At 41.2% G+C, this 19,637-nt stretch overlaps 1 protein-coding gene across 5 annotated transcripts in view; it reads right to left on the reverse strand.

The window, feature by feature from the left end:
* Window positions 1-6,755: 6,755 nt before the first annotated feature.
* LOC102383456 (UPF0061 protein Pfl01_0444) overlaps window positions 6,756-19,637 on the reverse strand; it is a 54,321-nt gene continuing 41,439 nt past the window's right edge. For 4 of the 5 annotated variants that reach the window (XM_025206144.1, XM_025206147.1, XM_025206145.1 and 1 more), the window contains 5 exons: window positions 19,172-19,251; window positions 18,431-18,517; window positions 17,626-17,669; window positions 8,205-8,284; window positions 6,756-7,052 (listed from right to left, as the gene is read on the reverse strand). In XM_025206144.1, coding sequence (XP_025061929.1) covers window positions 6,930-7,052; window positions 8,205-8,284; window positions 17,626-17,669; window positions 18,431-18,517; window positions 19,172-19,251 — 414 coding nt within the window. In that variant the 3' untranslated portion in view covers window positions 6,756-6,929. The remainder of the gene's footprint in view (window positions 7,053-8,204; window positions 8,285-17,625; window positions 17,670-18,430; window positions 18,518-19,171; window positions 19,252-19,637) is intronic. The other variant, XM_025206146.1, reaches the window with a different exon arrangement.

Raw genomic sequence — 19,637 nt, forward strand, 5'->3', positions numbered from 1 at the left:
AGACTCATTGCACAGTTTATCTAGCATTCATTGTGCTCAGAGGAACACTCAGACCTCTGCCTCATTTCCCCATCTTGTTGCTTGCTCTGTTACAACACAAGGATATTTTACATTCGTAGTTACACCAACAAGTATCTAACAATGGATGTTGTAAAAGGGGAGCTTTCTTTGAGATACAAAAAATGAGCAGACAGCCTTAAAGGAAAACTCCAGGAATAAGCTATAATGATTTAGATCAGGGCTAGCCAACTTCTAAGGAGCTGGAGGCTGCACGCTGAGCCAGCTGCACCAGTGCAAGCTGTGGGCAACCCCCTGCTCCACTATACAGTCAGGAGTCTTGGCCTCACCCTCAGCTTTCTGACTGCACACTGTCCCTCTGCACTACACCCTACGCCACAGGGTGTGCCATGCCACAGTGCCCCCTGAGGAAAGTGCAGGAAGTGGAAGCCAGTGGAGGAATGGGGAACCCAGAGATGGTTGACCCTCTCTCTTTGTTAATGGGTGGGCAGGAAATGAGGGGGCTGCAGATTAAGCCCTCACAGCCCACATACTGCCAGTTGGACAGCTCTGATTTAGATGACTGAGATTTATTTATCAGATAAAGCATGATGGGATTATATCTTGTCAGAGGTAGGCAACAATTAATCACATCATTTATTCCCACTGTTCTCTATGTATCTACCAGTGAGACCAATAACACAAAGATACAATACTGCCTTGAAAACTCAGGGACTGATACCTTCCTAATAAAATGAGATTGCAATTCCTGCCAAGTACCTCACAATGCTTTGCCCCTTCATACCAGCATCTCCACTCCATTAACAGGTTAAACTTGATCCAAAACATAATGTGCAGCATGCAGTTTCTTTTCAATCACTGAAATAATTGGAAAACATCATTCCCTGTGCTTAGTGAGAGAAACAGAATGTGAGTAGAATATCCTCAGTGGAAATGAAGACTCATAGATAGCTTCTTGTGAACTCACTGGATGGCTTAATATAATGTGGCTTCCATTCAAATCTCAAGTTATCGCTCAGTTGTATCCAAGATTGCCACAATTTAGAGTAACTGATAGAGCTAGGGAAATACCAGCATGTCTTCCATGCAGTCTTTAATATTACCATCTTCTACTCTATATGTGCAATATAAGGGTTGAATACACAAGTAAGAACTAGGGAAAAGGTGTAAGTTGCCCATGAGATCATCTGGGATCTAACTAGAAGAGTTCATGAAGGCAATTTTGCAGGACTTAGCCCACCCTTACAAGGTTTTAAAATAGGTCAGCAGTGTGGCAGAAGGCCACCTCTGTTTCTCCTCAAAAACTCCGCTCTGTGACAATTTGGTTAGGATGGGCCCAGCAGAGGATACACGCGTTTACCCTATCTCTTTAGGTAACCTGAGCTGGATACATTCCTGAGGGAGGGGGGAAACCTGCTCCCTCTGCCTACGTGACTGGCATCACATACCTGGGTGAGGGGCTTCCCCCCTGGTGGGCTAGAGACTGCCAGTCTGCCCGGCAACTAGTGATGTATTTCAAATTAATTGGCTGACAGCCAACAAGTGCTGGCCTCCATTGGACCAGGTAAATGAGGTCACAAGGGCTATATAAGTTAAGGACTGCCCAGGAGGTGGGGGCAGCAGCCATGACGGAGACTCAGAGACAGAGAAGAGCTGGAACATCTGAAATTTGCTCGCTCTCTCTCCCTCAAAACTCATGATCAAGGAACTGCCTGCCTCCAGAGGGAATCTCCACCTGCCTCTGGATGATACTTGTGAGTAAGCTGCCTGAGATCTAACTAGATATTTAGCTTGCAGTAACGCAGATGAGTGATCAAAGTCTACCCAGCCATGGGAGTTTGCTCTATGGGATTTCTCTGATTTTGCTCTACCCTCTACCCTATTCTAACCCTACCCTCTGTAACCAATAAAGTTCTCCTTTGTACCTAGTGTGGGAGACTTATTGGGAGTGGTTCTAGATTATGCCTTGAGGTCCCCTTGGTTTGGCTGACTAAGGGAGACCACTACTTGTGCTTCTGACTGAGGGAAGCATCCCAAGTTCTTGAAGTGAATCAAGTACCCTTGAGGGCTACTAGGCCTGTGTTTCCCAGGGTGTGCAGAGCCAGAATCAGCCCAGAGCCCTGGGCGGTGGCAGTGGAACCCCCAGGCTAGCGGGTGTGCTCCAGGAAGGGGGTCGGCCAGACGTGAGGCGCCCCCAGGGAGGCACTCGGAGCCTGGAAGGTGGTCGGGTGCAGTGAGGTGGGTGGCTCAACGCAGGAGCGCCACAAGCAGCATCTTGTGATCAACAGTAATGAAAGCAGACAGACAATACATGGAACAACATGACTTGGCTGTAACAGGTCTTGACAGAGTCCTTATCAGGGAAAGCCAGATGACACAAGAGTGGATTGGCTACCATCTTTACTGAAAGGCTGATGCTTTTAGTCCTACTTTCATCCTCAATTTGTCAAGGTGAAAAAGTTCCTGTTTGATTACTACAAAAGGGAACATTAATGGCATCTATTATGTCCTGTGACAACTCCCACGTGTAATTATGCATACAACCTGATTCAAAAGCTTTCTGGCATGCATCAGTGGGTTTTTGGATCAGGTCACAGTAAAATAATTTTATATAATATACGAGTTGCCCTTTAACCACACACCAAAGATGAAGTAAAAGTCACTTTTTGCTGCTACTGAAAAATGTGATGTTTGTGTTCAAATATGAGTGTTATAGACATACATCATATTTCACACTTTCACTATTGTTCCATGGTGCAGAGATGTGATGGGGGCATCATTATCTGGCCTACATATGCAAGACACTGATTAGATGCTTGGGTCAAAACGAACTAGAATTTTTCCTTTCAACTTTGGTTTGGTTGGCAAAATTGACTTTTCCACATTCCACTGTGCTATATAATTTTTTTTTTGGTTTCTGTAAGTAGTTAAGAACCTATGTCCTTGTCAAAGGTTCAACATTTTGGGAATAAATTCTACTGATGAAGAATACACCCTCCTTTCAGTAACACTCTCCTTTAATGCTGAAGGGCTTAGTTTGAACACCTCTGCTAATCCCAACTGTGGCAGTAAGGCACTTTTTATAAGGAATGCTGTCTTATCTTGAAGCAAAGTTCCCCTTAACAAGCAACCTGCCACATTCTATGCTAGCTTCAGCTTCTCAAGGCTGCATAGGGGTCATACTATGCACAGTACATTACAGAAATTTAATCTTACAGTGATAAACACAGAGAGAACTATAACAACATGTTCTAGTCCTGAACAGGAGACGGAAAGAAGTACGCTTGACTGCCATTTCTAACCATGCCTCCAGTAACAGCCCTAGTATGCCAAGCATTGCATACCCACACTAGAGAGAGCTGAATTCTCTCAACCAAAGGTGCTAATACACTTCTCACCAGTTCTTCCTGGGGACTATTGGTATCAGCCTTGATGCCAGTTAGAGGATGAGTTTCTGGGAAGGAAACTATGTTTTTTCCAGTGCTGAACCTCATATGAAAGGCAAAGATATTTTGATCAAGAGCGCCTGCAGGAAAATTCTTTGGTACAAAGAAGTTAACAGCTTTGGCTCCTGTAAAAAATCTTGCAATGTTTTTGTGAAATGGCATCCCCAACTCACTGAGTCACCAATCTCTTCCCATTAAAATCCCAATCTCATTCAAAAGCATCTAAATGCCTTAGCATTACTCTCATCCCCCACATAACTTCTACCACCAGCAACTGTTGCACCTTATCTGGAAGACAAACAGACAAACAGCAAGGGGGGATGTCACAACCCAAAGTTGTGGATTTTTGATCGTGTGTGCTTCGGCACCGCTAAATTATGTTCCCGCCGAATTGCAGCTCTTTTGCACAACGGAGTGTTCTGTTGTTATAGAGAACCTGCGTGCAGAAAAGTGTTTCCCGCCGTTTTGTAGCCTTCTTTGCATTGTGCATTGCTCTTGCATTATAGTGATGCACGCTCCAAAGGAGTTCCCGCCAGTTGTATTGAGATTTGAGCCACATTATTGGCCGGTCTTAATTTAGGCACACGTGGCAGCTAGCTATTGGCTTGCTAACCTAAGAGGGCGATAGAGGCTCCAATTGCCGACCCCCCGGAGCCTAGCAACCTCCGGGGCACCACTTACCGATGGCCTCTAGCCTCTCCCTGTCACCGATCGCAGCCCAGACGAATCCCTACCCTAGAACCCAGTTATCGAAACCACAGAGTCTGAACCACTCCGAGGATCCTGGGAACCAAGTTTTAGAGTCCTCCAACGAGGATTGAAGCGGAGCTGCACCTGGAAACTGTCCAGCCTACACCGCGACCATCTCCGGTGTAAGTAAATAATCTTTTCAATCAACCATTACGCCTCCGTGACTGATTCTAGCTCAAGCGTACTACTCCACCCTGCGACTTTTCTCCGGCCCCGCGTGCCCGGGCTGCCGGCCACAGCCCGCGTGCACACAGACGGGCCCGGCTCACGCCCGGCGAGGACGGGACCGGGATCCGGCTTGCACACCCTGGAGTAGAGAAATTCCTGATTTTGGCCATGTAGCTCAATGGTGCTTAATCTTTTGGCCCCATTGGGCTGAACTGGGCTCTGCCTGCCAGGATCAGGCCTTGTACCACCTCTCTCGGGCCCTGCATCACTCCACTTGGCCCCATGCCACCCTGATCAGCATTGCACTGCCTCATGCCACCCTGTACCAACCCCATGCAACCCCACACTGCCCCGGTTGGCCCCGGGCAGCCCCACACTACCCTGTGCAGCCCCACATGCTCAATCTAGCATGCACAGCCATGCTATCCAGTCTACAAAGCTCCCACTGGGTCTGAACATTTGACAGTAGAGGAACACCAGTTAGCTGCCATTGCTCCCCCACCAACAAATTTCTGGACCCATGAGGGGCTGCAAGCTGGATAACATGGCGCAGCAAGACAGATCTGGCCCAAGGGCTGGGGGTTAAGCACCCCTGATATAGTTAAATCACAAATCCATGACTTCCTTCTCCTCCTACTCTGATTTCCTGTTGCATCAGGTGCCAAATTTTTGGTTTAGATTTACTACGTGATTATATCATCTCACATTATGTCAAAAATTTTACATTTGAAACCCTGTAGCATTTAGGGATATTGTCCTGAATAATCATCCCATTTTCACCAAATCCTCAGTAGGATAGAGGTAATGAAGAGAGAAATCTAAGATGGACATATGTGTGGAACAGTCATTATACTGCTCAAAGGTCTCTATTTCAGAACCAAGAGATGTAACAGAAGTTTGGAGTTTCTAAACCAGTCATTTTAGGTGTATGAAAAATGGAAACAATGTTAGGAACAGGTTTAGGAAGTGAGCAGGGGCAGATCCAGGGGATTGCACTGGTGCACTTGCACCCCCCTTTGACTCCTGCTCTGTTCCACCCAAAGTATAAAACCAACTGCCTGACAGTAGCAGCAGCATTTCTAGTCAAACACTGCTGAGGGACTCAACTGAGTTCATGGCTCACTGCAATCTACCTGATCCCATCTAAACTCTTCATTCCACAAGTGTTAATGACCCTCTCTGTGTTTATGGTCTTAATGTTCCACCAATCAACCAACCTTTTCTGCAATTCTGCTGTCTGCTAGCTGCTCCTGGTAATGAAGCTCCTATTTCACAGCCCTACAGATTGTTTTTAACTCATTCTAATGCAGTTGTATTTGTTTCTGTTTCGATACAGCTCTAGTCCCTAGCATATTAGTAAAGCTCCTAGTTTATTTTTAACTGGAGAAAAATGTGTGCTGCTTCATATGTGATAATGCACCTCACCATCTGTACTCCCACTTTTCAAAATTCTAGATTTACCCATGGAACTGAGAGCACCTCCTTCCTACACACTCAGATCTTCAAAATAACGGATCTCCTAAATAATCTGATTAGCCAGAATAATTTTACTCTGTCATAAGGACACTCCTATGAAATTTCATGCAGCTTGTCTTAATTTGGATAAAGCTGGGGTGTTAATAATGAAAGGCAAGCTCAAACAGTAGTAATGGGAAGTCTACAGCAGCAGTATTAAGTCATATGCCTTCAACTGTATCCCCATTTTTTGTAACATTTTTGCTAAACTTTCATAGTATCAGGTGGCTCAATGGAAGATTTGAAAAGCATCTTGATCTAAATTTGTATAATGAGATGTCTTCAAGAAGATTCTTTTCTATGTCAACTGAGCAGACATCCCTGGAGGGACTACAGCACTGCACAATAAACTGCAGTACTTCGGTCAAATGCTAAAACTTGAGGAAGGGTTGAACTAAGCCTGAACGGCACCAAAGTCTGCAAAGAAAGTCTCCCTCTAGCCTTCACCTGTTCATTCCCTTGATACAAAAACAAGCAGCATTGAAGATAAATAAGCAGAAGTTGGTCAGGTCAGTATTTCTGTGATATTAATCCTGTCCTGCTAAGTGTTATATTTTTCTCTTCCTCCAAATTGGCAAATGCCCTTTTCAGAACAGAATAGTTATATTCCAGACATACTGGGTGAGAACAAGCTATTGTAGGAACAAAAATAGGTCAGGCACATTCTAAATTAACCAGTCATTAAAAATTAGGGAGACACAGCTAATCAGGCCCTCAGCTGTAGGGGCATGGATGTGGAGAGGTTAACAGAATAGCCTGACAGGACTGTATCTTCTCTACACAAATTAATGCATAAATATATAGGAGGATCAGAGCTGTAAATGCTGGTATCTGTCTAGTAGCGTAACCACACAGGGCTCCATTTCTCTTGTTTTTATTACTTTTATAAAGTTGGTTACTTAGCAGATTGAAGGAACCATGCCTGCAGTAAACCATAATGGGAAGACAGGATGGTGCTGCCTGATTCTCAAATCCAGTTTGAAGGCTTAAACTCTGACCCAGTTCATTGTCTTTTGCTTCCACTGTTCTTTATCAGGATGAACAGCTAACTTTAAGGTCTTTGGCCCAAGTTGGTGGATGCAGTGCGTAGCCAGCTTTCTCTGCCACTGACTGCCTCTGGAAGGGATGCTGTAAAACCTGCTGCAGGAGATGAACCTGGAAACAAAGGAATAAGTCACTGTACACAAGACTGCTTTACAGTTTGCCTCAGGCAGAAAAAAAATCTCTGTAATTTTATACCATGCTCAAATTAATCATCCTCAAATCAAGGGATTGCTGATGATGACAAGCAAGCTAAGTGGTGAACAAGGAAATACTCTACCAGCTGCTTAGTAGTATCATTCTTAGGTTGTGAATAGGCATCTCCCTTGTAACAACATGAAAAGTTTTATGGTGGAAAAAAACACAGATGTGCCCAAAAACATTTGCACAACAAAACCTATCAATAGTTTGTCCTGCTTCATCAAGGTGGACACTATACAGTTATGGTGCATTAGCTAAATGCACGGTCAAAGAATGGCGGTGCATACTACACCCCTGGCACACAGGACCCTGGAATCGGAGAGCCTCTCCCCAGTCCCAGGGTCCCCATGTGTCAGGAATGTCTAAAAACCATATGTACAGCACAACTGACTGCACACAGTTTTTAAAAGGTATGTAACCCCCAGCTGGGTAGCACGCACAGTTTTTTAGTCATCGCCAGCACACAGAGACAACAGGATCATGGAGACATCCCATATCCCAGAGTTCCCCTGTGCCAGGGATGTCAGCAAACCGTGGGTGCACCTGGGTGGCATACATAGTTTAAAAAAATCCGAGCACCTCGGAAATGGGCCAACAATCAACTGCCCATGACAGGGGCAGGGGGGAACCAGAGCTAAAGAGCTTCTCCTGCTGGGTACTTTAAACCCCAAGCACAACAGTTCTGGCTATACTGCCAAGGCCTAGGAGATCAGAAGCTCCCAGCAGGGTTTAAAATCCCCAGTGGGTAAAGCCCTTCAGCTCCCCCGAGAAGCCTCTTTTGTCCCAGACTCTCCAACCAGACGTGGGGCTGTCCCAGCCAGGACTGATAATCAACTGATTGTCGGTTTACCATACAGCTTACCAAATATCACCTTCTTTAAACCCACTGTGATAGGTGATATTTGGACACACCAGTCTTTATCATAGGACATGTTGCTGCACAGCTGGTGCCACAACAACTGCATTGTCTGTTTATAGTCTTAGAGTACAGCACTGGCCATAGTATTATGAACATGCTGCTTGTTTCATAAATTAGATAATATGGAATGCAAATCTATACTTTACCCCTGAAAAATCATTCATTTCAGCTTTTCGTATGGCTGACTCTGCCATCCAATTTCTAAGCACATATCTAGGATTGATACCTGAAACCCAAGAAAAATCCTGTTAAACAGTTAAAAAAAAGTTCAATACATACTCTATCAAAGCCACCCACATTCCTTTGACATTTCAACTGACAGGTCCTTGGGAAGGCTTAGTACAACTCAATCAACAGTAAAACAACATAAAAAGATTAGAATTGTTAGATTAGAATTAGATTAGAAAAAAGATCAATTACATTTGTTTTTGTGAGCTATAAGAAGGCATGTATCACACACCTACTAGTACTTGAGACCCACTGCTAGAAGAAAAAGTACTTACCAAATAATGAAGACTTTTGGTTTTTTAGTGATCAACTTGTTAGCAACCAGGACACAACCAAGTGGAATTGAATATGATGATGCAAAGGATTTTTCAGTGTTGAGCCCTAATTCACTTTTCATTAGCTATTAGTATCCTGCAATCCAGATCCATAGTGCCACCCCAGAAGTTGAACCCTCAAATATAATCCTTTATAGAACAGTATTTTTGGAAGTTTATTTGTTTTATATTCTTTCCATATAAAATTATGCAATAAGATGCCAACCCTTGGCTTTAGGTATCTTAGTACTTTTGCTGATTACATATTACAGCAACTTCCCAGCAATTCTGAAATAACCATGGCGGCAGAAACTCAGCCAGTGAAACACCTGCAGGAACTCCTTTCTTTGCCTTCATTGTTATGGGCAGCATACTTTTGCCCCTCCCTAAAAGCACTATCAAACAGCTGTCTTCTGCGGTGTGTAACAAAGGTCACTAAATTTGCAGTATTTCAAGATCAAAAAGGGAATAGTAACAAGTTCCCAAGTACCAGAGGCTTTGCAGAGAACACTCTGCCAGCTGCCCTGCCTTCTGCAATGGAAGGGCTCAAGCTCAATGCAAATGATTTGCCATTGCCAATAGTGTATGAAGGATCACAGCAATAAGGCAGGGTATTGTTTAAAGGCAAAGGGGAGGTTTATGATGTTAGTAAAGATCTGTACCCAGGTCATTTTTTTTTCAAGTTAACACATCATAATGCTGACCAGAAAAGCCTTCTATCTTCAACCTTTGTGGTATTTATTTCAAAACTACATAGACGCTTTTGTTATTTCCAGGCATTGTATATTTCCTATTGCAAGTACATCGATCCATTCTTTGCTCTCTCTTGTTCTTGTGTTGCATACTGATAAAGGAGAAGGAGAATAGGAAACATGTGCTATTCCATGTGTGTTACATGAAACCAGGATGAAAGTGTGCTAAAAAATTATCACTCTTCTTTCAAACAACTAATTAAGGGGAAGCATCATAATGGCACCTTTTATTACAGCATTTGTTGGCAACACCCGTGGGAGCTACATTTCTTCTCCGACATGTTCCACACAGATTGAGAGGCAGTCAGGCAGACTTTGAAAATGAAACTACTAACTCAGTATATATCTTCCAGAAGGGCAAAAAACAAACTATAAAAGAAGCTTGTACCAGGATCCTGAGATCAAAGAGAATTCCTGTAAGTAGATTGTGGGTATGGACATACAAAATAATTATACTGATTGAAAGAAGGATGGGTCCACTTTCAAACTGCTTCTTTGCAACTGTTTCATCTCTTCTCCCTAACTAAATCTGGATTGGATATCAGGAAAAAGACTTCTTCACTAATAGAACAGCAAGGCAGTGGAACAGACTGCCTAGGAAAGTGGTGGAATTTCCTTCATTTTCAAAAAGTTAGATAAGCATTGGTCAGGGGTGACGTAGGAGTAGCTAGGCCTGGTGCACAGAGTAAAGAGCAACAGTTGGAAGTCCAGAAGCCCACCACACATGGATCACTGGGAGATAATGAGAAGAGCTCTGTAGTCCGTGGCAGATGGAGATTGGAGATGATTATTAAGCCTGTGCAAAGCAGCTAGTATTCACTTTGGATTCAGATTTGGGGGACAGTGTTTTGATTTGGTGATTTGAATCACTGTCCCAAATTGATTTGGCTGAATCTGATTCGCAGATCCGGCTGCTGCCAAATCAGTTGAATCTCCAAATCACACAGGCCCCACCCCCCGCCCGCTCTCCCAGCCCCGGCAATGGCTCTTTGAAAAGAAAAAGCCCTGATTCACTGGCTGCTGCCTGGCAGGGGGAAATCCCCACTGCCCCATGCCGCATGGGGAGTCAGTTCCTGCCTGGCGGGGGGTGAGCCCCACTGACTGGCACTGCATGGCATAAAATGTAATGTCTGCTAAAATCTTTTTGTCTCCCTTTAAAGTTCTGATACTAGGTGCAGCTATCTTCCCCTCAAATATATATATATATATATATATATACATATTTCTAGTACACAGCAGGTCACCCCTCAGAATTCAAATGAGACACTACATCCTTGATTTGGAAGGGGAATGACATGGGCAGACCGTTGTGGGACTTCACTGTATTTGACAGATTTCTTTGTAAAACTGGTGCCTGGGTTAGCAAACAGATTTCTCTGATAAAACTCACTGTTTCTAAAAAACTGCATTAGTCTAACTAATAACTAGCATTTCTTGAAAATCTAGCTACTTAACAATCATATAATTTATATAAAATTCCTGTAAATAATAAAGTATTGTTTCCACACCAGAAATCTCCACAAGATACTACAGACTGCATGCAGCAGGTTACTTGCTCTAAGACAGCCCAACTGCTACTTCAGGCACAAGCTACAGTGCTCAGTCAATATGTACATCTATGCAAGGGTTAATACGGGACTCCATCCCCTCTGCTTGCAGAGGCCAGAGACAAGAGGCAGCCATTAAGAGCGTTGTTTCCACCCTGTTTCTATTCCAGCCTGAAAAAAAAAAGCAGCCTCACAGCTTAAGAAATGCCCTCAATTTTGGATGGCTGATTTTTGGGAAAAAGGTGCATGAGGTATGTCAGAAAATACAGTATTTAGTGACTCACGGTACCATTATATTCCTTATCCTGAGACCCGGATGTTAGCAGCATAGAATAGGCTGATGACTGATATTATTTAGAAATGGCACAAACAAGTTTCTTTAGAACCATATGGTAAAGCTGGGGCTACGCTTTTGAACTCTAAGCTCCCCAAGCTAGAGGCAGCTGGCAGTATTACAGAAGTGAAGCTCTTCTTCAACAAGGCAAACTGTGGTTTGAAAGACACTATTCACAATGAATCTCTATCTCCCAAAGGCACAGTGCCAGAGGGAAAGCTGCTTTTACTGGTAAACTTCATCAGAGGCATTGAGATAATGTCTAAGTACAGTTTTCCTTATGGCATAAAATGCATATTTATTAAAATCACACCATCATGATACCATCTTTTAAACACTAACAACCTACGATTACAGGGCATTTTTATGGAATTGGTAGAGAATCTGAAGCTGGAAGGTAACATGGGTAAGAGTGGATCACAAAATGATAGAGCTCATGATCCTGAGGAAAGTAAAAAAGACTAGCAGAATAAAAACGATGGACCTCATAAAAACAGGCTTTAACAAATTCAGGGAACTGGTAGGCAGGATCCCATGCAAGATAAGTGTAAGGGAAGTAAGAGTCAAGAGTTATTTTTTCCTTAAAGAGACATTAAAAACTGGCCATCCTGACTGAAAGAAAGTTTGAAGGGTAGTAGGAGACCTTTTGGATTGAACCATGAGTTCTTCAATTACTTGAATCTCAGAAATAAATGTTATAGAGAGTATTACTAAGAATGCTTATAAGAATACAGTATGAGCATGTATGGACAAAATCAAAGAAAGCCCAAACAAATTGTTATATGGCCAGCAAGGAACATAAACGGCAAAAAAAGAAAGCATTTGATAAATACATTAGAAGGAAAGTATAGGTCTCCTACTAAATAGGGAGGGAGAATGTGGAAAAGTTTGAAGTGTTCAATGCCTTTTTACTTCAATCTTCACAGAAAAATTCAACTCATATAACTAACACAGCTATCATCAAGGACACAGTGGCAGATATGCAACCTAGAACAGGGAAAGAACACATGAGAGGTTACTTAGATAAGCTTAGTGTTTTCAGATCAGCCTTGCTGGATAAGATTTATCCTACAGCACTCATACAGCCAGTTGAAGTAATTACTGAACCTCTGACTATTATCTATGAGGATTCGTGGAGGTGAGGTAAGCTCCCAGAAGACTTGGAAAAGGCAAATAGTGCCCGTTTTTTAAAAAAGGGAAAAAGAAAGATCCAGGGAATTACACATCATTCACGTGTAAATTCACTACCCAGAAAGATATTGGAGCATTTCAAACAAATCAATATGCATCTAGAAGATAACACGAAGATATGGAACAGTCTGTATGGATTTGTCAAGAGGAAATTGTGCATATCCAACCTGATTTTTTTCCATGACTAACTAACAGGCCTCCTGGAGTGTGTAGGGGGAGTACTGCGCAGCGTGATGCATTCACTTTTGAGCCCGGTCTCTGACATGCCTGGAAGTGGGTGTGGGAACAGGCTTCACTGATGTACTTATGCGTTTGAAACATGCTTGCAGATTCAGGTGCGTGGGGCATGCTCTGTCCTGTCCTTGCCAACACCTCCTGCTGCCACGGAGTAGACATGTCCTGAGAGGTTTGGGATTCATTGAACTGGAAAATATACAGTCTCCTATTAAAACTAGCTACCACGTTTGAGAATGGGAGGGAAACAGACAGCGCCTTTCCTCATCATATTAAATATAGGTTAAATTTGTAGAAAAGAAAATTAATAAGCAAATTATAAAAGAACAAATAACTTATGAGAGGACCAAATCACCATAGCTTTTGTAGAAAGAAACCTGTGCCTCTTGAATCTACATGTTTTTTAAACCACCTCAAAAAACCTGTAGATAAAAAGAGAAATAGACATAATTTATTTGAACTGCCAAAAATTCTTTGGCACGTTTCCCAACAAAAGGCTGCAATCACAGAGTGCAAGGGAAAGAATCACCAGGGACTGGAAGGCGGCTATGAAAGAGAACCAAAGAGAAGAAACGCAATGTTAATTTTCAATATGACTCACAGATATGTAGCCAGGATCAGAGTTATTTTAAATGTATTATGAAGTGATTTGGAAAGGGGCATAAACAGCAAGATAGGAAAATATACCAATGACAGGAAATAATTTAGTTATGTCAAGATTAGAGAAGACTGTGAGGGAATTCAGGAGGACCTAAGCAACTTTAATGAATGATCACTACTATGACAAATGAAATTCAATATGGCTGCATGCTCGTTAATGCAAGTTGACTACTTTTTAGGGTAGAATTACACAAACTACACTCTAACAGGAGTAGAAATACAGGTTTCCCTCGCTTTATGCTGTAAATGCATTCCTGGAAAACAGCGCATAACTCGAATTTGCATAAAGGGAACCCACTTTACAATGTAACAAATAGGGATATGTTACAAGACCTCAATTGTACTGACCCCTCAGACCTATTTCTACCACTTTCACAAGACAATTTTGGTACTCACCAACAGCAGACCGTACACACAAGCACAGGGCACTATCAAAATAGGGATGGCAACTACAGAAACACGTGTCACAGACAATGACCGAGGAGCACAGATCCACACAGGAGACTATATGTTGGTCTGCGTCACACCCACAATGAACCGCACAAAGCAGCTGATTGTGGGCTTCCACCACATTGATCTCATAAGAGTGAATTTACTTCACATATAATGAATTTTTGGTATAAAAAGGGTCATTGCATAAGACCGAATTCGCACATACAGAACCGATATAAAGCGAGGGAAACCTGTATCAGTGAGAAAATAGGGATTCAAAATGAACATGGCCACAACCCCCAGCAGGTGCACAGTAATGGCACATATCTAGTCTTTAACTTATCAGTAAAACACAAGGTAATCTCCTATTTTTTTACAGAATAAGAATCAATGAAAGCTTTTGAAATAAGTGCCTGATCACTATCTATCAAAGGACTGTGCCTACATACTGAAGATTCAATTGGAGAGATTGAATTAAAGTTGTATTCACATCTTTCAAGGCAGTGTGGTAAATTAAAAGTGAAGTTTATAATGACTTGGGTGCAAAGTATGATCAGATCCCAGGGTCACACCAAGCTATTTTATCCTCAACCTGTCAGCACTCAAAGGTCATTTATACACAAACTCTTTATAAATGTAACATGGTTCAATGTGGACCACAAAGTAACCAGGCAAAAATCTCTCCCTGCATCTCTCACTTCAGGCTTTGACTTTAAACAGGTAATAGAACAGCTGACTAGTCAATGCTAACTGATAATCCAAAGAACGCATTTCGTCCCTGAGTTTGGATCAAGAATTAACCTGAAAACATATAAAGTAAATGAAGTGATTTGTTCCAAATTTACCAAACAGAAAATTATTTTAAAAGTGTTATTAATAAAATCATTCAAACATCATTAATGTTGTTCAAATAAAAGTCCCTTGTGGCCAAAGAAAGGTAGCAAAGAACAACTTTCTCACTACTAATGGAAATAGCTTATACCTATGCAGACTGTTCCTGCTTGAATTAGAAGGTACACCAACTGGCTTGAGCCATGCCTGTAATATTCATAAATGGCTAGTGCCATCTTTTTATTTAAATCAGGGCTGGTGAGCCTCTAAGTGGTCAGAGGCTGCAGGCTGTGCAAACACATCATGCCACCCCAGTGCCCCAACACTGAACCGTGTGGGCCCCCCATCATATGGCACATGCCTTCCCCCCTCCCCACAACTGTACCGCAGTGGGTACTGCAGCACCATTATGCAGGTGCCCCCCACCACTGCATCATTCCAGTTACCCTCCAGATCACAGAGTGCCTAGGTTCCCCCAAAGCTCTCTAGCTGCAGGTTCCCTCGGCCTACACAAGCATCACGGTATTCACGGCTGATGCGGGGTGGGAAGAAATAGAGATGCTATGCACTCTCTATTCTGATGCTTGCTGTTGTAGATACCAGTAAGTGTATGCTGATGGCACTCAACACAAACTACACAATCACTTCTACTACAAGATTGCAATGGCTGCAAGAAATCAAAGACTGGGTGAGAAGCAATTTCTCAAACTAACCCAAACACAAACTATATGAAGCTCATCAGAAATGGGGAACGATTTGAAGAATGAGACAAGACACTGTCTCTGGATTCTGGCAGATCTTATGCCAGGGGGAAAAATATAGGAAATGGGAACTGAAGCAGTCTTAGTTGAGGACAGCCAGCTACAGGACAAACTTCCAGAGAGACTAGGCATATCTGTATCTGATTTTCTTTAAGGAAAACTGTAAAACTTTCCTTTTCAAAAAGATCTTTCCACCACAAAAATGACATTGACATGCTCCCTTCAACTTAAAAGAAACCACCCAAACGAAACAAAATATTAAATTAATGAAAACTTAAAAGGAACTGAAAATACAAACCCTATCGTATGTACAGGTTTACCCCGAAAAGAAAAATGCCAGAAACTCCAGAGTCCACCAGGAATTTTGCTACTGTTATCAATTTTATGTGGAAGGCACTCAAACTTTGAGTTTTCAGTAATGCATACACAACAGAAATGCACCCTTCTATTATATATTTTATAAATGAAATTCTAGTTAGAAAAGCATGATGAGAACTGGTCTAGTGATTATTAGGGGCTAGAAGCTAGGATTCCTGGGATCAACTAGCACTACTATCACAATCAACTATCACTATGCTTCGTGATCTATTTGGTAATTTTGAACAAGTCACTTAAACTATGAGACCCAGTTTTCCCATGTATAAAATGGATACCAACATAACAGCATTAACCTACTTCACAAGACAAGTTTGCTGATTATTAATGTAAAGTGCTTTAAGATCTTTATATAAAAGGGTTGTACTGAAAATGCTATTGCACTATTAAAGTGAAAGATATTTCAAAAAATTCTATTTTTCTCTAATATTTAAGATTTCTTTCAGATATTGTAAATTTCTTCTGTAACATTTGGAGCTACAATACAGATTTACTTGCTGAGTTATCTTCTGATGTCATGTTACTGCCCAGTGGTATCTGTACTGGGGATGGCAGACGCATTGAATCTAGCTATCAGAATCAAACCAAACTCGACCTTTTTGTCTTATATACTGGGCTAAATTCATCCCCAGCTGTATCTTGTTTTACTTGCCCTACAGAATGCATATGTGCACATGAGTATGTGTAAATGTGTGTGCAAACTGGAGTGAATTTCACTGTGGGAATTGTACTTGAGCCATTTAAAATAAGTGTTCACAGAGGAGCACATTTGGCTTTAATCATATAATGAAACTGACCTTTGTAAAATGAAAACCATTAAGTAGTAACTGTGTGTTCATGAATATTTTTCACCTAAAGTAAGCTGGCAAAGCAAAAAAGGTGATATTATTTAAGACTGCATACTTATGGAGAGGCTTAGATATAGTTAATTTAAAGTAGGAGTAGGAATAATGTTTTTAGAATGGTTGGCCCTGTTTTATTATTATATTTGCATTTCTGTTATTTTTGTTTAAATTTATATTATAGTTGTATGTCTGTTATGTTGTTTTTGAGAGCATGGCTTTCAGCCAGAATCCTTAATAAATTGAATTGAATTGAACTGAATTGAATAAAAAAGTAATAATTTATACAAAAGAAAAGTTGGGATGATGTGTGAATCATTTTAATCCAATTCATGTCAACTCAGAATAAAGGAATTAAAGCAGTAATGTCTGAAAGAATAAAGCCTCATTTTGAACCATGAACTTTACAACCAACTGATCATTCTGAGGTATGAATAAATACATATAACTGAAATCTGATCTAAAAACTACAGTGATGTATATCTGACCTAATTCTACTGACACAAACAGCATTATTCCAGATTTGTAATACTGTAACTACTGAGATCAAAATCTAGCCTATATTTCTCATTTTCATAGAAATGTGATATGTTTTAGTGCTCCAGAAAAGGAAGAAGTACTAGCTATGAAAAGCCATGAATTGTGCAGTTAGGCACCATCTACAAGTGTGATAGATCTTCTGGATTTCTTGAGGATTTAGCCTAGAAAGGCAAAAGACTCCCACAAAATACAATTACCTTGTCATCAAGTCCCTACCCCTCAGTCAAAAATCTGAACCTGAACCTTATCTGAACCTATACCAAGAGGCCTAGAAGATATTATCAGATACAGTCTCCCACTGAGCCGCAAGAAAGAAAATGTATGTACTTCTGTTTGTAGTAGGCAATTTTGATACTCCAGCTGTTGAAGGACTTGAATCATTCAAATGAGTGACATGTCATAACCACAAAAATTAGTTAAATGAACAGTGCTAAGTGCATGGATAGCATATATTTGTGAATAAAATTGTCACCTGACCTTTTCCAATGCCCTGAAAAATTATAATCTCTTCTGTTCATTTACTTACTTGTCATTCTTTTTCTTCTCTTACTGTCTGAATCACCTTTGTTACTATGCATGAAAAATAAGTAAAATACATTAATTTTGAGCATTTCATTTCTCTTATTGTACTTCATTTTTAGTTGCTTCTTTCCATTACAGTGATCATCTTATTGTAAATAGAGAAAGAGTAATTTCATCAGTTGAAAAACAAACATATGCCTGACATGTTTACATTTCCTTCAACATCTCTCCCAACCTTTTCCTAAGACATCACTCAGTCTCCAATTGTTTAGATTCTCGAAGTACATATACTCCTTCTGGATCTCTTAGAAATAATGCATAGAGTGCAAAGTGGCTCCCAAACTAAATGGAAACTAAATGCATTTTGGTTCACCCAGTAGACCTAATTTCCTAAACTGTATGCACTCACATACAAATATAAAATACTTATTCCCTAGCACAAATAGCAAACTACAAATCTCTCTGAATGGTTAGCAGGAAGTATCAGATTTGTGGGCATTTCCATTAGTTAACAGCATTTTTGCTATTGTTTTAATGGCAGCAGGCTTGGCCTCTTAAGTGTGAATATCCTCTGAAAAAGTGATTACTATATTTACCCAAATCCAAGATGACTGAATTTAAGATGGCCTTCCAATAATTAGATTCTAGACATTATAATTTTCCATGTCTAGAATCTAATTATTGGAAAGTCATCTTAAATTTGTCCCCCCAACCCTTGTGGCAAGGAAGCAGGGATGGGGGGCAGGTGACAAGGAAAGCAGGGAGGCAAGGAGCATGGGGAGAAGGCAGCCTGCCCCCCAATCACTTACCTTACTGTCTGCCCCTTCTTTCCACTGCTTTCCCTGCATATCCTGGCACAGAGGGAGCCCCAGAGCCGCTCCTGAGTGTATCTGCTCCTTGAAATTTAGATCTACAGTCCTTAATTTTAAACTGTCTGATATTACTCTTTTTATTACTGCCAGCTTTGCAGAGCAAGCCTACCTATGAAAGAGTCAGCCAGAATTATTGGCTGGTTCCAACCACATGGCAGCTATCCAGTGCCACTACCTTCCAGTTACACATTAAATCATATTTGTACAAGACCCATTCCTTCCCCTCCTAAAGGCAAAAAGAGTGCACAGAGGGATCTAAGGACATCTGGCCAGAAGAATCTCTGTATTACAAGCAATGAAGCATAGTTAGACACTCAGACCCCAGACTGTGTTTGCAGGGCTGGCAGTTTAAAAAAGAACTATACTTGTAAACTGAGACCATTTGATATGAAGACACTAAAAGATAATGAATATGGAACCTCTGATGTCATTTTTAGAAAGCAGTTTCAGAGCAGAACTATATTACATTCAGACAAAAAGGTTACAACAAAGCAATTACCATGGCAGCTAGCAATATGTGGAAGCATACATACAAGACTAGCATGTGAATGTATGCCTGGAGTCAATTTACAGGAAAAGCTTATAGAATATCTGACCCAAATTAAGTTTACTCTGCTTCTCTTCCATGTTAAATATACTTTTGCTGTTATTTTTCATTTGAAAATACATTGACCTTACCGTCTTAATCTTAAGAGGTACATAGTAACCCAGTCGGAAAAGAACTTGTGTTTAGCAAGGTCCTGCAGAGCCCAATACTCCTAAATTAAAAAATACAGTTAATGTTTGATGTACTGCATACCTGACAGATAGAGGATTCTAGGGCATGGGGAAATGAAGGGAAACAAAATATAATCTACAATGTTTTTTCTTCCAAATAGCTTGTCTAATGCATTTCTGCATTTATTAAAGTTGGTTCCCTTGGCTGACATGCTAGATCATTCCGTACATTAACCCTTCTTTGTGTATCTCTATTTTATGTCTCTAGGCAGAAGGAAAGCAGAGTAGATTTGCACCTTAGAGACTAACCAAACAGATGCATAAGCTTTCATAAGCAGCAGCTTACTTCATTAGATGCTATGAAATGACTGAGGGAAGCAGAGCTCCTAAATAGAAAGCAGTGATGAGAATACAAAGGGTAGGGAAA

The sequence above is a fragment of the Alligator sinensis genome, unplaced genomic scaffold (genome assembly GCF_000455745.1).
Source record: "Alligator sinensis unplaced genomic scaffold, ASM45574v1 scaffold455_1, whole genome shotgun sequence".
Taxonomy (NCBI): domain Eukaryota; kingdom Metazoa; phylum Chordata; order Crocodylia; family Alligatoridae; genus Alligator; species Alligator sinensis.